Genomic DNA, 21,600 nt, shown 5'->3' with positions numbered 1-21,600 from the left:
TCTCTTTATCTCTAATGGCAACTGGCCATTATCCCACCATTCACACCCTATCTTAACTGATGTTTTTCCAACTTCTGGCATTACCATTTGAATTTGGGCCATCATCCCTTTTTCTCTCTAATCTCTTCTGCCTTCCACCCTATCACAGACCTTCCCTTTTGTTCTTTCTTCCCCTCCCCCTATCAGTGCTTGTTCTTTCTGAACACTCTCCAATGCTGACAAAGGGTCATCGACCCGAAACATTAACTGTGCTTTCTCTCCACAGATGCTGCCTGACCTGCTGAGATTTCCAGCATTTTCTGTTTTGATTCCAGATTCCAGCATCCGCAGTATTTTGCTTTTGTATTACTTTCATTCATTTGTTTGCATTTTGTTCTGAAAGTTGAATCTGCAATAAATCCGATGAGATTTCCTTAAAAAGAACCATAATAGGTTGTAAATGCAATGGCGAAGAAAGTGCAGCAAAAATCTTATTCATGTTTTATCCTGATGACCTATAAATTAAATACATTCATTATTTAAAAAAAAACTGTTTTATTCTTGGGTCATGGGTGACACTGGCAAGACCACATGTATCGCCTATCCTTACTTGTTTTAAGAAGGTATTACCTGTACTGGGCCTACTTGAACTACTGCAGTCCTTGTGGTGATGGTGCTCCCACAATTGTTCTAATTAAGGAATTCCAGAATATTGATCCACAATGAAGGAATGTTGATGTACATTCAAGGCAGAATAGTGTGTGATTTGGATGGAAATTTGGGTGTTTCCATGGTAATGCTGTTCTTGTCTTTCTTGGTGGTGGAGGGGTTCCAACTGCACCCATCTAGACAAGTGGTGAGTATTCCATCACCTACCTGATTTGAGCCTTGTGGAGAGGCTTTGAGAGGTGAGGAAGTGAGACACTCATTACGGACTATTCTACCTGTTCTTGAGGTCACAATATTTTTGCAATTCAGTTCAATATATGATCTGAATTCAATTCCCACGTCATATGTCGGGAGGCGGAGCGGCAGTGTTGGTGAGGCCTACAAGAGGCCAGTGTCGTCGGGAGGCCCAGCAGGGAGTCGGGAGGCGGAGCGGCAGTGTTGGTGAGGCCTACAAGAGGCCAGTGTCGTCGGGAGGCCCAGCAAGGAGTCGGGAGGCGGAGCGGCAGTGTTGGTGAGGCCTACAAGAGGCCAGTGTCGTCGGGAGGCACAGCAGGGAGTCGGGAGGTGGAACGGCAGCGTTGGTGAGGCCTACAAAAGGCCAGCGTCGTCGGGAGGACCAGCAAGGAGTCGGGAGGTGGAACGGCAGCGTTGGTAAGACCTACAAAAGGCCAGCGTCGTCGGGAGGACCAGCAAGGAGTCGGGAGGTGGAACGGCAGCGTTGGTAAGGCCTACAAAAGGCCAGCTGGTGCAGCTGCAGCAGGGTGAGAAGGCAAAAAAGAAGTAGAAAGAAATCAAAAGGTGATGTCACAGCCAAGGGGTTAAGTGATTGGTAAGTAGTTTTTTTTGTTTTTCTTTTCTATATCAGTAAGTAACCTTTAGCATTGTTGTTGCCAATTTAAGTATTTAAGTTTATCTAAGGATTAAGTCATGGCAGGACAGCTCGGACACGTGTTATGCTCCTCCTGTACTATGTGAGAAGTCAGGGACGCTTCCGATGTCCCTGACGACTTCGTGTGCGGGAAGTGCATCCGCCTGCAGCTCCTGAGGGACCACATTGCGGCACTGGAGCTGTGGGTGGATTCACTCTGGAGCATCCACGATGCTGGGAATGATGTGAATGGCACATTTAGTGAGTTGGTCTTACCACAGGTAAAGGGCACACAGCCAGATAGGGAATGGATGACCAACAGGAAGAGCAGTGCAAGGGAGGTAGTGCAGGGGTCCAAAACAGATACACCACTTTGGATACTGTTGATGGGGATGATTCATCAGGGGAGGGCAGCAGCAGCCAAGTTCATGGCACCGTGGGTGGCTCTGCTGCACAGGAGGGTAGGAGAAAGAGTGGGAGAGCTATAGTGATAGGGGATTGAATTGTAAGGGGAATAGATAGACATTTCTGCGGCCACAACCGAGACTCCAGGATGGTATGTTGCCTCCCTAGTGCAAGGGTCAAGGATGTCTCGGAGCGGGTGTAGGGCATTCTGAAAAGGGAAGGTGAACAGCCAGTTGTCGTGGTGCATATAGGTACCAACGATATAGGTAAAAAATGGGATGAGGTCCTACAAGACGAATTTAGGGAGCTCGGAGTTAAATTAAAAAGTAGGACCTCAAAAGTAGTAATCTCAGGATTTCTACCAGTGCCACGTGCTAGTCAGAGTAGGAAGCACAGGATAGCTCACATGAATACGTAATGTGGCTTAAGGAGTGGTGCAGAAGGGAAGGATTCAAATTCCTGGAACCTGTTCTGGGGAAGGTGGGATCAGTACAAACCGGACGGTCTGCACCTGGGCATGACTGGAACCAATGTCCTAGGGGGAGTGTTTGCTAGTGCTGTTGGGGAAGAGATAAAATAATATGGCAGGGGGATGGGAACCTATGCAAGGAGACAGAGGGAAGTAGAATGGAGCAGAAGCAAAAGATAGAAAGAAGAAAAGTAAAAGTGGAGGGCAAAGAAACCTAAGGCAAAAAGAAAATAGGGCCACAGTACACCAAAATTCTAAAGGGGCAAAGTGTGTTAGAAAGACAAGCCTGAAGGCTCTGTGCCTCAATGCGAGGAGTATTCGGAATAAGGTGGACGAATTAATTGCGCAGATAGCAGTTAACGGTTATGATGTAATTGGCATCACGGAGACATGGCTCCAGGGTGACCAAGGCTGGGGACTCAACATCCAAGGGTATTCAACATTTAGGAAGGATAGACAGAAAGGAGGCGGGGTGGCATTGCTGGTTAAAGAGGAAATTATTGCAATAGTAAGAAAGGACATTAGGTTGTATAATGTGGAATCTGTAAGGGTGGAGCTAAGGAATACCAGAAAATGCTCGTGGGAGTAGTGTACAGACCAGCAAACAGTAGTAGTAAGGTTGGGGATAGCATCAAACAAGAAATTAGGGATGCATGCAATAAAGGTACAGCAGTTATCATGGGTGACTTTAATCTACATATTGATTGGGCTAACCAAACTGGTAGCAATGCGGTGGAGGAGGATTTGCTGGAGTGTATTAGGGATGGTTTTCTAGACCAATATGTCGAGGAACCAACTAAGTATTTAAGTTTATCTAAGGATTAAGTCATGGCAGGACAGCTCGGACACGTGTTATGCTCCTCCTGTACTATGTGAGAAGTCAGGGACGCTTCCGATGTCCCTGACGACGTCGTGTGCGGGAAGTGCATCCGCCTGCAGCTCCTGAGGGACCACATTGCGGCACTGGAGCTGTGGGTGGATTCACTCTGGAGCATCCACGATGCTGGGAATGATGTGACTGTGCGATGTGTAATGAGAAAGGACTAATTAGCAATCTTGTTGTGCGAGGTCCCTTGGGGAAGAGTGACGATAACATGGTAGAATTTTTTATTAAGATGGAGATTGACACAGTTAATTCAGAAACTAAAGTCCTGAACTTAAGGAAAGGTAACTTTGATGGCTTGAGGCTTGAATTAGCTATAATAGACTGGCAAATGATACTTAAAGGGTTGACAGTGGATAGGCAATGGCAAACATTTAAAGATTACATGGATGAACTTCAGCAATTGTATATCACTGTCTGAAGTAATAATAAAATGGGGAAGGTGGCTCAACCGTGGCTAAGAAGGGAAATTAAGGACAGTGTTAAATCCAAGGAAGAAACATATAAATTGGCCAGAAAAAGCAACAAACCTGAGGACTGAGAGAAATTTAGAATTCAGCAGAGGAGGACTAAGGGTTTAATTAGGAGGGGGAAAATAGAAGACGAGAAGAAGCATGCCGGGAACATAAAAACTGACTGCAAAAGCTTCTATAGATATGTGAAGAGAAAAAGATTAGTGAAGACAAACATCGGTCCATTGCAGTCGAATTCAGGTGAACTTATAATGGGGAACAAAGAAATGGCAGACCAATTGAACAAATACTTCGGTTCTGTCTTCACAAAGGAACACACAAATAATCTTCCGGAAGTTACTCGGGGACTGAGGGTCTAGTGAGAAGGAGGAACTGAAGGATACCCTTATTAGGCAGAAAATTGTGTTAGGGAAATTGATGGGATTGAAGGCCGATAAATCCCCGGGACCTGATAGTCTGCATCCCAGAGTACTTAAGGAAGTGGCCCTAGAAATAGTGGATGCATTGGTGATCATTTTCCAACAGTCTATCGACTCGGGATCAGTTCCTATGGACTGGAGGGTAGCTAATGTAACACCACTTTTTAAAAAAGGAGGGAGAAAGAAAGCGAGTAATTATAGACCGGTTGGCCTGACATCAGTGGTGAGGAAAATGTTGGAATCAATTATTAAGGATGAAATAGCAGCGCATTTGGAAAGCAGTGACAGGATCGGTCCAAGTCAGCATGGATTTATGAAGGGGAAATCATGCTTGACAAATCTTCTGGAATTTTTTGAGGATGTAACTGGTAGAATGGACAAGAGAGAACCAGTGGATGTGGTGTATTTGGACTTTCAAAAAGCTTTTGACAAGATCCCACACAAGAGATTGGTGTGCAAGATCAAAGCACATGGTATTGGGGGTAATGTACTGACGTGGATAGAGAACTGGTTGGCAGACAGGAAGCAGAAAGTCGGGATAAATGGATCCTTTTCAGAATGGCAGGCAGTGACTAGTGGAGTGCCATAGGGCTCAGTACTGGGACCCCAGCTCTTTAGAATATACATCAATGATTTGGATGAATGAATTGAGTGTAATATCTCCAAGTTTGCAGATGACACTAAACTGGGTGGCGGTGTGAGCTGTGAGGGGGATGCTAAGAGGCTGCAGGGTGACTTGGACAGGTTAGGTGAGTGGGCAAATGCATGGCAGATGCAGTATAATGTGGATAAATGTGAGGTTGTCCACTTTGGGGGCAAAAACACGAAGGCAGAATATTATCTGAATGGCGGCAGATTAGGAAAAGGGGAGGTGCAGCGAGACCTGAGTGTCATGGTTCATCAGTCATTGAAAGTTGGCATACAGGTACTGCAGGTGGTGAAGAAGGCAAATGGTAAGTTGGCCTTCCGAGCTAGGGGATTTGAGTATAGGAGCAAGGAGGTCCTACTGCAGTTGTACAAGGCCTTGGTGAGGCCTCACCTGGAATATTGTGTTCAGTTTTGGTCTCCTAATCTGAGGAGGAGTGCAACGAAGGTTCACCAGACTAATTCCCGGGATGGCAGGACTGACATATGAGGAGATACTGGATCAACTGGGCCTTTATACATTGGAGTTTAGAAGAATGAGAGGGGATCTCATAGAAACATATAACATTCTGACGGAACTGGACAGGTTCAATGCAGGAAGAATATTCCTGATGTTGGGAAAGTCCAGAACCAGGGATAAGTCCAAGGATAAGGGGCAAGCCATTTGTGACTGAGATGAGGAGAAATTTCTTCACTCAGAGAGTTGCTAACCTGTGAAATTCCCTAGCGCAGAGAGTTGTTGATGCCGGTTCGTTGGATATATTCAAGAGGGATTCAAGGGATCAAGGGGGAGAGAAAGCAGGAAAGGGGTACTGAGGTGAATGATCAGCCATGATCTTATTGAATGGCGGTGCAGGCTCGAAGGGCCGATTGGCCTATTCCTACACCTATTTTCTACGTTTCTATGTCTATATGTTACACCCTAACCAATGGGGAAAACCACTCGTATTTTGAAAAGACAAAATACTATATACTTTATTGGTGCAAGTCATTCTAATTTTACAGAACTAAAATGTCTGTATTGCTTCAGGTTTTTTTTGTCTAGGTGGCGTAGGTTTTAACTGTGCGATAGTGCAAAACTGTTGATTGCGAATTGGCAACCTGTTTTACACTATCGCACAAAGCCACAATTTACCCCGATATCTCTAATAGTAGATGCAGCTGGTAACTGCTTCTGTGATGTATCAGGAACAAAACCAAAGAAGGAAGCAAAACTCAGCTTACCTTAGCTGGCATCACTTTTGTATCCGAGTCAGCAAGATGGGGAGTTGAGCTTCATACCATGGTTTGAGCTTACAATAGACTGTTTCCACCGGTCAGTAAAACTGTAATGAGATTGCACAAATTTAAGTAAATCATAAAACGAATTAAAGGGGAGGTTTGAAAAAAATTCTTTGCACAGGCTTGTTTGGACAGCAGAATGATCTGCCATAAACATGTTAAAACAGAGTCCATAATTGTTTTGAAAAGGGCAATTAGATAGATGCTTGAAAAAGAGGGGAGTGAGCACAATAGTGGGATTAGACTGAGGGGCTGACTTTACAAATGTGTACTGCCAGTGAGGAGCCACACCCATTAAATATGCACGTCGGGAAATTGCAGGCCTGCTGCCTACTATATTCTATCCCGAGTCCCACATGACGAATGGCCACTTGGGCGAGATTTTGGAGTGATTGCTGGCATCTGTGGTACTGTACCTCTGTAGAAAGCAGCGCTTTCAAAGATGGGGGTAGGGGGAATAACATTTATATGTTTATAAAGTAAATTAATTGTCTCTTTCTATTCACAGGCAAGCCTTTCATGAAGGTAAAAGCCACCGATTTGGACGATCCCGAAACTCCTAATGCTAAAATCGTGTACAGCATCGCAAACCAGATACCAAACATTGATAATGTAATGTTTTTCCAGATTGATAATGAAACTGGGGAAATCTCCACAACTGAAGAAGGTATGTTGACCATAAGATGAAGCATCTCTCCTACCAACATGGCAATTTAAATCACAAGACACTTTTCTGCATCATCATTTTTGAGAATGCCATATTTACACTTAAATACAGGTGACGATACTGTGATATCGGAATGTATTTGTCACTGTGACTGCGAGCACCATTGGAGCAGGCCGGGGAGCGGAAGGAGCAGCCTGGAGGCATACCACTCCAGGGAGCAGCACGTGCTGGAGCAGGAGAGCAACGGCAGTGAAGAGTGACGTCACCAAGATCCAATTCGGTGATTGGAGCGTGGGCAGCTACAGCAGGAGCGGCGAGGTCGGGGCAAAGGAGCGGTGAGAGATTGTCGAGGGACGTGATCGGGGCCCAGGAGAGGCGTGAGTTCGAGGACCAGAAGAAGCGAGGGCCCAGGGGCAGCATGGGCCAGCCCACACTGCGATATGTGTGCGCACCAGTCCCGTGCAGCAGAGCTGGTCTCCAGTTGTCTTGGATAATCCTTGCCACTGGACCAAGACCTAGCTCTGTCAAGCCCGTGTGGTGGCTGGTGCCCAACGGTCACCACACGTTAAAAAATCCATGCACAGGTATCTTCCATCATTCAAGATTTAGTTCAGGATCTGGAATATTAGATCCTTCATGGAAACACCTGTGAATGTAAACTTTTTGATGTGGAAGCAAGTCATCCTTGATTCGAGGGACTGCCTATGATGATGATCACAGTTAAAATATAAATGTTATTAAAGCTTCACTTCAGTTAGATAAATTCATGTTAAAACACACAGGCATGATATCGTATAAAGTAAAACTAATGAATAAAATGCTAAGAAATCAAGCTCAGGCAGCGGAAAGAGCGTGCGGCAAACCAGTCCCACCCACCCCTTCCCTCAACGACTATCTGTCTCACCTATGACAGAGTCTGGCTCTCATATTGCACTGTTCAGCCACCAAAGAACTCATTTCAGGAGTGGAAGCAAGTCTTCCTTGATTCCAAAGGAGTGCCAATGATGATGGAATGCGTGAAGCACTGTAACTGGAATGAAGATTAGTCGATCTTTCAAGTTGCTCATAGGTTGTGGGATTTTAAGGGTAGAAATTTGTCTTCGGCAGCAGCAGAAAATGGGTGGTATCCTATCGAACTCCTGTTATACACCCCACCTGATAGTGAAGTCAATAGAATTGAATATCGGGCGGGTGTATAATGGGCGGCCGAAACAATACCACCCATATTGCGCTCGATGAATTTCTAGGCCATAATATTTACTGTGGCCCTGCCAAATTTACTGAAGAAATATATCACTGACTCAGATTAAACAAATTGTAGACCTTCCGACTATTGTGATTTGGATCTGTATAGTGGCGGGGGAGGGGGGAGGGTTCAGGTGAACGGAAATGTAAAAAGTCAAAGAGAAAGGAGAAGACAATAGAGCAGGGTAGCAATGGGGGAAATGATAACCAGAGTGTGACAGGAAGGGACAGAATATATAAAAATAAGAGTGTATCAGAAAGTGGGGTCAAAGCAGGGAAAAATGGTAAAGAGATAAAATTAAAAGCTCTTTGTCTGAATGCACACAGCATTCATAACAAGATAGATGGTACAAATAGATAAAAAATAGGTATGACCTGATCGCCATTACAGAGACGTGGTTACAAGGTGACCAAGGCTGGGAACTGAATATTCAGGGGTATTTGACAATTTGGAAGGATAGACTGAAAGGAAAAGGAGATGGGGTAGCTGTGTTAATAAAGGATGTGAGCAGTGCAGGAGTGCGAAATTATATTGGCTCAGAAGATCAAGATGTAGAATCATGTAGATAAGAAAAAATAAGGGGAAGAAGCCACTGGTAGGCATAGTCTATAGACCCCCTAACAGTAGCTACACTGTTGGACAGCGTATAAATTAAGAAATGATGGAGGTTTGCAAGAAAAGTACGGCAATAATCATGGCCGATTTTAATCTTCATCTTGATTGGACAAATTAAATTGGCCAAGGTAGCATTGAGAAAGAGTTCATGGAGTGTATCTGGGAAGGTTTCCTTGAACATTACATTGTGGAACCAACCAGGGAGCAGGCTAGCTTAGATCTGGTACTGTGTAATGAGATAGGATTAATAAATGATCTCGTAGTAAAGGATCATCTCAGAAAGAGTGATCATAGCATGATTGAATCTCAAACCAATGCCCTGATCTTAAATAAAGTGGACTGGGAAAATAGATTAAAGTGTAAGACGGTTGATGAGCAGTGGCAGACATTTAAGGAGATATTTCATAACTCTCAACAAAAATATATTCCAGTGAAAAGGAAAGACTTTAAGAGAAGGGCGAACCATCCGTGGCTAACTAAGGAAGTAAAGGATGGTATCAAATTGAAAACAATAGCATACAATGTTGCCAAAATTAGTGGGAGGCCAGAGTTTTGGGAATTTAAAAAAAAACAGCAAAGGACAACTAAAAAAACAACAAAGAGAGAGAAGATGGATTATGACAGTAAACTAGCAAGATATATAAAAACAGACAATAAGAGCTTCAACAGGAAAAAAAAAGGATGAGGGTAGCTAAAGTAAATGTTGGTCCCTTAGAGGATGAGACTGGGGATTTAATAATGGGGAACAGGGAAATGGCAGAGACTTTGAACAAATATTTTGTATCGGTCTTCACGGTAGAAGACATTAAAAACATCCCAATAGTGGAGAATCAAGGGGCTATAAGGAGGGAAGAACTTAATACAATCACATTAATGAAGTAGTATTCGGTAAAATAATGGATTGGCTAACTAGCAGAAAACAGAGAGTCGGGATAAATAGGTCATTTTCCGGTTGGCAAACTGTTAGTAGGGTGCCACAGGGATCAGTGCTGGGTCCTCAACTATTTACAATCTATATTAATGACTTGGATGAAAGGACCGAATTTAATGTAGCCACGTTTGCTGATGATACAAAGATGGGTGGGAAAGCAAATTGTGAGGAGGACACCAAAAATCTGCAAAGGGATATAGACAGGCTAGGTGAGTGAGCAAACAATTGTCAGATGGCGTAAAATGTGGGAAAATGAGAGGTTATCCACTTTGTCAGAAAAAATAGAAAAGTAAATTATAATTCAAATGGAGAAAAAATGCAAATTGCTGCAGTACAGAAGGACCTGGGGCTCCTTGTGCATGAAACACAAAAAGTTAGTATGCAGATACAGCAAATAATCTGAAAGGCAAATGGAATGTTGGCCTTTATTGCAAGGGGGATGGAATATAAAAGCATGGAAGTGCTGCTACAACTGTACAGGGTATTGATGAGACCACACCTAGAGCACTGCGTACAGTTTTGGTCTCCTTATTTAAGGAGCGATATACTTGCATTTGAGGCAGTTCTGAGAAGGTTCACGAGGTTGATTCCTGAGATGAAGTGGTTGACTTATGAAGAAAGGTTGAGCAGGTTGGGCCTATATGCATTGGAGTTTAGAAGAATGAGGTGAACTTATTGAAACATATAAGATACTGAGGGGGCTCGACAAGGTAGATGCAGAGAGGATGTTTTCACTTGTGAGGGAAGCAAGAACTAGGGAGCATAGTTTAAGAATAAGGGGTCGCCCATTTAGAACTGAGATGAGGTGGAATTTTTTCTCTCAGAGGGTCGTAAATCTGTGGAATTCTCTGCCCCAGAGAGCTGTGGAGGCTGGGTCATTGAATATATTTAAGGTGGAGATGGACAGATTTTTGAATGATGAGGAAGTGAAGGGTTTTGGGGAGTGGGCAGGGAAGTGGAGCTGAGCCGAAGATCAGATCAGCTATGATCTTATTAAATGGCAAGCAGGTTCGAGGGTCCAAATGGCCTACTCCTGCTCCTATTTCTTCTGTTCTCATGCACTTTTCTGTCCTACCCAAAACCTCTTCTGTCCCATTGTCTACATGCATTAACAACCTCATAGATTTATAATATTTGCTTAAGATGCATGTACTTTATTTATCTGCTCGCTCCTCCTTCCTTCCATGCTAAACTTTCTTTCTATTTGTAGCCCAGAATTTTTTAACTTACTATACTTAAATTATATTCTATTTTGTTTCCTCCCACTCTCTTCACTTCCTTCCCTTCTCACCCCTCCTCAACTGCTCTCTATTCTCCTCCTCTTTACCCTCAGCATCTCCTCTTTCCCCTTCCTCACTGCTCCTCTCCCTTTCCTCCTCTCCTCGTCAATTTCCCTTCCCCTCTTCTTAAATCTCCCACTCCCTCTTCTCTCCCATCTCCCCCTTTCCCTTTCTTCCTCTCTCCTCTTCCCATTCCTTACTTTATACATCTCTTCTCTCTGCCTTCACCACTTCTCCCCTTCCCTCTCCCTACTCCACCTCGCCCCTTCCCCATTCCTCTTCCCCTCACTGTTATCCCTTTCTGGTATCTCTCCAGTCTGCTCTCCCTTCTTTCTATTGTCTGCTCCCCTGCTCCTTCTCCATCTTTTTCACTCCCTTTCTTTTTCTTCTTTCCTATCCCCATACCCATTCCTGTCTCCCACTCCCTGTCTCCATCCACCCTGGCTCCAGCTCCCTTCTATCCCATCTCAGTTCCCAATCCCTTTCTATCTGCTTGTCATGCGATGTTACATTTTTTGGCACATTCTGGGCATTGTAGATCCGGAGCAGCAGGATGTTTTTCCCTCTGCTTCTAGCTTTTCCACCGAGTTGTTCTCTCTCTCTCTCTCTCTCTCATACATGCACTGACACAGCAATTGGAAATCATCAGCACCACAACAATGTGAAGTTGCGAACTCAAGCCTCAGGCTTCAGGCAGAGGAGTAGGCCAATATGGGGAAAACTTGTTACATACATTTCTAACATTAAATAATTGACTTTATGGTTAAAATGTGTGATATATTTTCAGAATGTGGATCTTTTTTGTTACATTATACATTAACCTAAGTGAAGAAGGAAAATAACAGACATTAACAGTGGAAGAAATTACGTGAACAATTTGTTCCTTATTGGTAACTAGCAATTGAATCAAACTACTTTAGATTGGTTCATATGTAATCAATTGTATATTTGCGAACTGCACATTTAAGTCCATCATTAAATGGATATCAACTGGGTACAGAATGTTACAGTATATATATCCTAAATTTTTGTCATCAGATTTTAAAAGAGGATTGTCTTCATGAAAAAGTTTCCACCAAATATGTTTCCAAAATCACAATAGTAGAGACACATAATTGTGCCAAAGGCACATGATATCACTGTGATGAAAAGATGAATGCACATCTTCTTACTCTATTGGAAGAATGGTTTATTGCCAACCAGCTCTTCATGAAGGTGGCATGAAGAATAACGTTTTATTAAAATTGTATTTTTTATAGGATATAATTCACTTGATCCGACAAAGTTAGAATCCTATCGGCTGATAATTATGGCAAAGGATATGGGTGACATGCCTCTGAGCGTGAACGCTGTCGCACTCATTACTGTAAAAGAGAATCTGTGGAAGTCACCTGGGAAAATAGAAATTGCTGAGAATTCTACTGAACCTCATCCCATGATAATCGCACAGGTAGGACCTTCAAGTCCTGAGAACTACATAGTTTGTTTTATCCATCCCTAAGTCCAGCTGAAATGATCATCATGTGCAAATGGGCAGAAACCCAGCGTCATAGAAACATAGAAACACAGAAAATAGGTGCAGGAGTAGGCCATTCGGCCCTTCGAGCCCACACCACCATTCAATAAGATCATGGCTGATCAGTCTCTCAGTACCCCTTTCCCGCTTTCTCTCCATACCCCTTGATCCCTTTAGCCATAAGGTCCATATTTAACTCCCTTTTGAATATATCCAACGAACTGGCATCAACAACTCTCTGCGGCAGGGAATTCCACAGGTTAACAACTCTCTGAGTGAAGAAGTTTCTCCTCATCTCAGTCCTAAATGACCTACCCCTTATTCTAAGACTGTGTCCCCTGGTTCTAGATTTCCCCAATATCGGGAACAATCTACCCGCATCTAACCTGTCCCGTCCCGTCAGAATCTTATATGTTTCTATGAGATCCCCTCTCATCCTTCTAAACTCCAATGTATAAAGGCCCAGTTGATCCAGTCTCTCCTCATATGTCAGTCCTGCCATCGCAGGAATCAGTCTGGTGATCCTTCACTGCACTCCCTCAATAGCAAGAATGTCCTTCCTCAGATTAGGAGACCAAAACTGAACATAATATTCTAGGTGAGGCATCACCAAGGCCCTGTACAACTGCAGTAAGACCTCCCTGCTCCTATACTCAAATCCGCTAGCTATGAAGGCCAACATACCATTTGCCTTCTTCACCGCCTGCTGTACCTGTATGTCAACTTTCAAAGACTGATGAACCATGACACCCAGGTCTCGTTGCACCGCCCCTTTTCCTAATCTGCCGCCATTCAAATAATATTCTGTCCTCGCATCTTTGCCCCCAAAGTGGATAACCTCACATTTATCCACATTATACTGCATCTGCCATGCATTTGCCCACTCCCCTAACCTGTCCAAGTCACTCTTAGTGTCCCCCTCACAGCTCACACCGCCACCCAGTTTAGTGTCATCTGCAAACTTGGAGATATTACATTCAATTCCTTCATCCAAATCGTTAATGTATATTGTAAAGAGCTGGGGTCCCAGCACTGAGCCCTGCGGCACTCCACTAGTCACTGCCTGCCATTCTGAAAAGGATCCATTTATCCCGACTCTCTGCTTCCTGTCTGCCAAATAGTTCTCTATCCACGTCAGTATATTACCCCCAATACCATGTGCTTTGATTTTGTACACCAATCTCTTGTAGGATCTTATCAAAAGCCTTTTGAAAGTCCAAATACACCACATCCACTGGTTCTCCCTTGTCCAATTCCAGAAAATTTGTCAAGCATGACTTTCCCTTCATAAATCCATGCTGACTTGGACCGATCCTGTCACTGCTTTCCAAATGCGCTGCTATTTCATCCTTAATAATTGATTCCAACATTTTCCCTACTACTGATGTCAGGCTAATCGGTCTATAATTACTCGCTTTCTCTCTCGCTCCCTTTTTAAAAAGTGGTGTTACATTAGCTACCCTCCAGTCCATAGGAACTGATCCAGAGTCGATAGACTGTTGGAAAATGATCAGCAATGCATCCACTATTTCTAGGGCCCCTTCCTTAAGTACTCTGGGCTGCAGACTATCAGGCCCCGGGGATTTATCGGCCTTCAATCCCATCAATTTCCTGAACACAATTTCCCGCCTAATAAGGATATCCTTCAGTTCCTCCTTCTCACTAGACCTTCGGTACCCTAGTATTTCCGGAAGGTTATTTGTGTCTTCTTTCGTGAAGACAGAACCAAAGTATTTGTTCAACTGGTCTGCCATGTGTCTCCACCCCATTTTCCGGCCCGTTATGCTCCATGAACTGAAGAATTTGGGGTGGAGCCAATATTAAAATTGGTCTTGAAATCAATTCCTGAAATAAAATTTATCCAGATTTTATTGAAAAAATAATGGCATCTGAACGACGCATGCCATTATTAATATGCAAATCAGTCAGCAACTTGAGGTGAGGAAGAGGAACCCCTTGAATTGCGAATCATCACAAGTTGCTTCGTGAAAACTGCATCATGCACTTAACCTCCCTGTGATTTTCATTAAATTGCTGCATTTACACATTAATTATCCATTAAACATGCCACAGAAAGTTTACTAGTAATTAACAGCATAAGTACTCTTTTAACAACATGATAATTGTTAATGACTGCCAATCAACCACTTTTGCTCAGAAAGTGAACAATTATACATGTCTCATTCCTTCAGGTTGTGAATTGTTGTTGGAGATTTACAAAAGTCAATTTTTCAATTTTTCTATTTTTTCTTTACTTTTCCTTTTCTTAAATTTTCTCTCTCTACTAATCCAATCTTTCTTTCCCTCTCTTTATTTCTCTTTTTGTACCTGATTTGACATTGAATTCACCCACTCTAGCTCACCATCCTTCTCAGTCCTTCCACTGTTTATTCCTCAAGCCTTTAATCTCATTGGTTAAGGAGTTTGTCCCGTTGTTCACAAAGGTCCCCGATGACCTATGACCTCTCTGCACTGTTATCAGCTCACACTTCCAGCAACTGTGTGGGCAACATTTTTTAAACGCGCACTAACAAATCTAATTAACAGGGCATGCCGCAAGATGCCTCACTCCAGCAAAGTGTGGGTGGTCACTTTTGATCAATATGCGATGAAATTCCACAGGGGTTCTCCTGGTCTGCCACCATAATTCCAGCCACATATACTCTTTCCCTGGGGTTTTCGGTAGAGTTACAATGGGAGGTCAGAAAACACCTGCAGAATTTCAGTGGCATTGTTTTTAGTTGCTGTGGTTGTCTGCAAAACAGATCAACTGTGCAGGATTTTCTCGGTGAAGAAACCCATCAAAATACATAAATGTTACAATACAGAAACAGGCTATTTGGCCCAACAAGTCCATGTTAGTCTTTACTCTCAACAAAAGCAAATAGTTTTAAACACATTTACCCATCCTGATCCCATATCCCTTTATCGATGATTCTGTTAAGCTGCATGGCTGTTTAATGATCTGGAGCTCCCGTGCATCCGGCTCAACGGCTTTAAAATGGAAAAATCTTGCATGTGCGGAAATTGGAATGGGCCGCGCAGCCCGTTAAAGGAGCCGTGCCCTCAAAAATAAAATTAGAAAGAACATTATTCCCTTTTCTTTCATCTACCTCTCCAATCTAATCTTGAATGTTGGTATAATTTCTGCCTTGACCACTAACCACAGCCTCATGACTCTCTGTGTAAACAAATTTCTCTTGCTCTTTGTCCTAAAGCTCTTATATGCAGGGCTGTGTCTATGAGTCCTCAATCTAGAGCTCTCAACTACTGGAAGCAGTCTTATATCTAGCCTGTCCCATCTTTTCATAATTAAACATTTCTATCATATCAAACTGCGTTGCTCTAATGCAAACAGCCCCAATTTTTCAAGACTCTGTTTATATTTGTATTTCCATATATTAGGCAACATCCTAGTGAATCTGCATTGTACCCTCTCTAAAGCCTCAATATTCTTTCTATAGTGTGGAGCACAATACTGTAAACAGATGAATAAGGCACTGAGGTCTTATTAAGGTTTTATATAAGTTAATCATTATTTCTTGGCTTTTATATTCGATACCTCTGGTAATAAAACCTAGGGGATAATTTTAACTTCAGTGGAAAGTAAAATTGGACGGGGTGTTAAATGGCTGGCTGATCTGATCCTGTCAGTTTCCAGCTGGGCGGGTTAGATTAAAATTAAGCCCCTAGAATTCCAATAACCTTTTTATGACCTTATCAATTGTAAGTGCTGACTTTAGTATCCTGGGAACCTGACCCCAAACCCCTCTGCTCTTCCACAGCACCAAACCTACTTCCATTCAGAATATAATTACAACTGTTATTTTTTTAAACCAGTGTCCTCGACCAGGCTAACATCCCCAGTATTGAAGCACTGACCACACTCGATCAGCTTCGCTGGGCAGGCCACATAGTTCACATGCCAGATACGAGACTCCCTAAGCAAATGCTTTATGCGGAGCTCCTTCATGGCAAACGAGCCAAAGGAGGACAGCGGAAACATTATAAGGACACCCTCAAAGCCTCCCTGGTAAAGTGCGACATCACCACTGACACTTGGGAGACCCTGGCCGAAGACCGCCCGAGGTGGAGAAAGTACATCCGGGAGGGCGTCGAGCTCTTCGAGTCCCAACGCAAATAGCATGAAGAGACCAAGCGCAGGCAGCAGAAGGAGCGCGTGGCAAACCAGCCCGCCGACCCCTTCCCTAGACGATTGTCTGTCCCACCTGTAACAGGGTCGATGGCTCTCATATCGAACTGTTCAGCCATCAAAGAACTCATTTTGGGAGTGGAAGCAAGTCTTCCTCAATTCCGAGGGACTGCCTATGATGAAACCAAAATTCATCATCTCACACATACTGGCATTGAAATCCATCTGCCACTTTTTAGATATTTCTTCCATCTTATAAGTAGCCCTTTGCAGCTTACACCACTACTCGCTTCCTATTTTCTGTTTTCTCCCTTCTAACCAATTTTTAATCAAGTTTGTGATCCTCCCCCTAATTCTATATCCCTTAATCTTCTCACGTAATATCCCATGTGATGCCTTTGCCACACTCCAAAACCCTCTCTCACGACTTCCACACACACAAAATACTATTTTCCGCCCTCCTTCCCACTACTCCAGGAACCCACTTTACAATAAAGTTACTGAATTTTTCCTTTATATCGTAAGTGGGGTTGCTTTTACGAGGCTGGTTATGAAAAGGGAGTTTCAGCTCTTTGTCACAGAATGCAATGCATAAATAGAACATTTAACATATAGCCATTTGAATGAGTCACACATTTTAAATAATGTAAATACTAAATTTAAAGCAAGAGTAGGAGATATGAAAGTTGAAAGATAACATTTTGAGATTCTATTGCTACAAACCCAGACATGTATTAAAAGGAAACTTTAAGCTGAAATGGCCAACGGCTCCTTTTTTTTGGCTCATTAACCTTTATCAAAATTTATCTAAAAAGCATCAGCGTACAACATTCTTTCAAAGATAAAGAACGTAAGAAATAGGAGCAGGAGGAGGCCATTTGGCTCCTCGAGCCTGCTCCGCCATTTAATAAGATCATGGCTGATCTGATCTTGGGCTCAGCTCCACTTCCCTACCCGCTCCCCATAACCTTTCATAAAGCTTTTAAAATAAAAATGCTCCGTTGGAAAAAAGTCTTTTTTTGTTTTGGTTTCAGATTTAATTTGTGATTCTCATTTTTAACTATTAAAACTATTTTAAAGTATATCATTGCATCATTATAATAACATGGCTCATAGGAGAATTAGGCTTCGGCTCGCCCTGGCCTCCTCTATTTGAAAAGAACTGTACTGACCTATTACAGCCAGGTGGCATCAAAAATGTTCTATTTTGTAATGGTAGGCTGGATCAATATTAGTTTAGTGTTCCTATTATTTTAAGTTCTACAGTCCCCCATTTAAATTGATTCTATCCCTGCTCCCCCTTTCCTTTGGAGATATGTTCTTATTGGGATTATTCTGTACTTTTACTCTCTCTGCTTTTCTTGTTCTCTAGGTTGTTCTCTGTCATTTATTCCATATGTTTAGATTGTTAATTGTACTATATTCTATTATGTCATGTCACATTTAATTTTTAGACTGAGGCATAAGCGGGTATTTTCATCTATTCATGAATGTTTGGTGTGAGTATAAAATGGGGGAAACCCTTTATGCTCACACTGATTTTTTTCTCAAATATTTGTGAACAGGTAAAAATAGTGCCAACTGTTAGGGAATAGATGCTTTTACTTGTAAATTTATGTTAATCCACAAGATAATAGGCTTTAAGGCTCTGCTTTTGACATGATATTAATAATGGGCCTAAAATTGAGGTCGGAGGCTTCCTTCATACGAACACCTCCGACCCGAAAAAAATCTATGAATCTACTTGTTGATCTTGAAGAAACGTAGGATCCCGGTCGGCGGCCTAGATTTGCTACGCATCGTATAGGGACCTGTCTTTGAGGTACGTACAGAGAAGCTGGAGTCACGTGGGCCTGAACCACCAATCACAATGCAATGTTCTCATTGATAATAATAGGAACTCCGTTTGTCCAAGCTCCCATTACAATCAATGAGAAAAACTCCTAAAACACCCAAACACAGCATAATAAATAAATAAAACACCTTATATATTTAAAATTAATTGAAATTAAATGTAATTAGATGTTTTAGAAAAAAAAAATTGGAGGGAATTTTTTGTAATGTGTTTTAATAGTTTTAAAAATAAACTTACCTTAATGGACAGGGTTTTCACTATAAAATGTGTGTTTAAATTTAATTTTTATATATTTGAAAACTCTTACACTGATAAAAGTAAGCTCTGCGCCTACTTTTACCAGGCGTAAAGGTTTGAAGGACATTCGCTGGGCATGAGTTGGGCAAATTGCCCAATCTCTCCCGCGCAGATGTCCATCTTCCGGGGATGCGGAGGATCTGCCAGGAGAAATCTTGACAGATCAGAAAAGCCGGTTTTCGGCACATGACCATTGCGCCCCAAAAACCAGCTTTTGCGAGGCCTCGCCGGGTCCGTCCGCACTTCGTATGGACCCACGAGGCCGGAATTTTAGCCCCAATATTTTTGATGATATGTTATGTAAAATAAATGGATTGAAATTTCCATGACTGAATAAATTGAGATAGATACATGACACTAATGACTTAATATTTAGTGTGCCATATTCTGACCATCAAGGAAATAAATACATTAATTTTTTTAACTTTACCTTTTAAGTGAGTTCCTGTTGGAAGGCTGGAAATATTGGTTTCATTTCCAGTGAAAGATTGTGATAGCATAGACACAGAGACTGTGATTTTACGAACCTCGGTGGGTCCGTGGTGGGCAACATCGGTGGTGGGTCTCAACCTGTCTCCATCCTGGCCTCTGAAATGAGTTTCCCCTGATTGGGCTTGTTAAGCCCCACCCAATGTGTTTCCCAGTCAATTAAGGGAAGTGGGTCTGGTGGCATCATTTAATAACATGTCATCAGCTGGTTTCCTTAAAGGGATCACGGCTAACTTTCTTTTGACATTTGTGCTGTCAGTGTTCTACAGCGTTGAGGTGCTGCAAACACTGATAATCACTGCACAGAGGTACAGGGCTGCACCCAGGCTCTTCCATGACTTCCTCCATATGCTTATCGCGGGAGTCACAGCACACAGGGAGGTCCTCTTCCCTTCCAATGGCCAGAAGAGACCTCCCCAGGAGATCAACACAGCCTGGTTGCACATTGCAGAGGAGCACACGCAGGGATATAGTCAGGAGGACCTTGGTGCAGTGAGGAAAATGTTTCAATGATCTCACGAAACATTAGTACAAACCATATTCAACCTCATCCTGCTATGCCTCTCATAGAGAGAATCATAGAAATTTATGATTCAGAAGTCAGCCATTCAGCCCGTCATATCTGTGCTCTCATCACATCCCCATCACTCTGCCTTCCCTACTCTACTCCTGCACATCCTTACTCACACCAACTTACCTTGTACCTCCATCCATCCCTCTATCTGCTTTATCACATCCTCATCTCACTAGCCACCCCTCACACCCACCCTCATCCTCATGGAATCATACCAACTAACAATACACAACATCAACAACTTGTATTTATATAGTGCCTTTAATGTAGTAAAACGTCCCAAAGGTGCTTCATAGGAGTTTTATGAGACAAAACATTTGAACCCGAGCCACATAAGGAGAAATTAGGGCAGGTGACCAAAAGCTTGGTCAAAGAGGTAGGTTTTAAAGAGCATCTTAAGGGAGGAAAGAGAGGTAGAGAGGTGGAGAGGCTTAGGCTGGGAATTCCAGAGCTTAGAGCCGATGCAGCAGAAAGCAGATTTAGCAGAGCGCAGAAGTCTTAGTCGATCACGAAACGTTAGTACAAACCACATTCAACCTCATCCTGCTATGCCTCTCATAGAGAGAATCATCGAAAATTATGATTCAGAAGTCAGCCATTCAACCCATCGTGTCTGTGCTCTCATCACATCCCCATCACTCTGCCTTCCCTACGCTACTCCTGCACATCCTTACTCACACCAACTTGCCTTGCACCTCCATCCACCCCTCTATCTGCTTTATCACATGCCCATCTCACTAGCCACCCCTCACACCCACCCTCATCCTCTAGGGCTGAAGGGGATTACAGAGGTAGGGAGGGGGGAGGCCATGGAGGGATTTGAAAACAAGGATGAGAATTTTGAAATTGAAGCATTGCTTAACAGCGAGCACAGTGGTGATGGGTGAGCGGGACTTGGTGCAAGTTAGGACAGGGGCAGCCGAGTTTAGGATCACCTCAAGTTTACGTAGTGTAGAATAGGGGAGGCCAGCCAGGAGTTCATTGGAATAGTCAAGTCCAGAGGTAACAAAGGCACGGTTGAGGGTTTCAGCAGCAGATGAGCTGAGGCAAGGGCGGAAGCAGGTAATGTTACGGAAATGGAAATAGACGGTCTTAGTTATGCTGCAGATACGTAGTCGAAAGCTCATTTCAGGGTCAAATATGACACCAAGGTTGAGAGCATTGTGCTTCAGCCTTGGACAGATGTTGGGGAGATGGATGGAGTCAGTGGCGAGGGAACAGAGTTTGTGGCGGGGATCGAGAACATTGGCTTTGGTCTTCCCAATATTTAATTGGAAAACAATTCTGTTCATCCAGAAGTGGATGCTGGATTAGCAGTCTGACAATTTAGAGACTGTGGAGGGGTTGAGAGAAGTGATAGTGAGGTAGAGCTGGGCGTCATCAGCGTACATGTAAAAACTGACGCTGTGTTTTCAGATAATGTCATAAGAACCTAAGAAATATGAGCAGGGGCAGGTCATCTGGCCCCTCATGCCTGGTCCGCCATTTAATAAGATCATGGCTGATCTGATCATGGACTCAGTTCCACTTCCCTGCCTGCTCCCCATAACCCTTTGTTCCCTTATCGTTCAAAAATCTGTTTCTCTGCCTTAAATACATTCAATGACACAGCCTCCACAGCTCTCTGGGGCAGAGAATTCCATAGATTTACAACCCTCTGAAAGAAGAAATTCTTCCTCATCTCAGTTTTAAATGGGCGGCCCCTTATTCTGAGACTATGTCCCCTAGTTTTAGTTTCCCCTATGAGTGGAAATATCCTCTCTGCATCCATCTTGTCGAGCCCCCTCATTATCTTATATGTTTCGATAAGATCACTTCTCATTCTTCTGAACTCCAATGTGTATAGGCCCAACCTAATCACCCTATCTTCTTAAGTCAACCTCCTC

General features: G+C 43.1%; 1 protein-coding gene across 1 annotated transcript in view; it reads left to right on the top strand.

Annotated features, from left to right (window-relative positions):
• Positions 1 to 21,600, top strand: part of cdh17 (cadherin 17, LI cadherin (liver-intestine)) — a 213,119-nt gene that overhangs the window by 58,561 nt on the left and 132,958 nt on the right. The window contains exons 7-8 of the mRNA XM_070876328.1: positions 6,600 to 6,758; positions 12,090 to 12,280. Of these exons, the coding sequence (XP_070732429.1) occupies positions 6,600 to 6,758; positions 12,090 to 12,280 (350 nt within the window). The remainder of the gene's footprint in view (positions 1 to 6,599; positions 6,759 to 12,089; positions 12,281 to 21,600) is intronic.

This window comes from Pristiophorus japonicus, chromosome 1 (assembly GCF_044704955.1).
Source record: "Pristiophorus japonicus isolate sPriJap1 chromosome 1, sPriJap1.hap1, whole genome shotgun sequence".
Taxonomy (NCBI): Eukaryota; Metazoa; Chordata; class Chondrichthyes; family Pristiophoridae; genus Pristiophorus; species Pristiophorus japonicus.
Note: the sequence above shows the minus strand (reverse complement) of the source record. Positions and strands in the feature narration are given on the sequence as shown.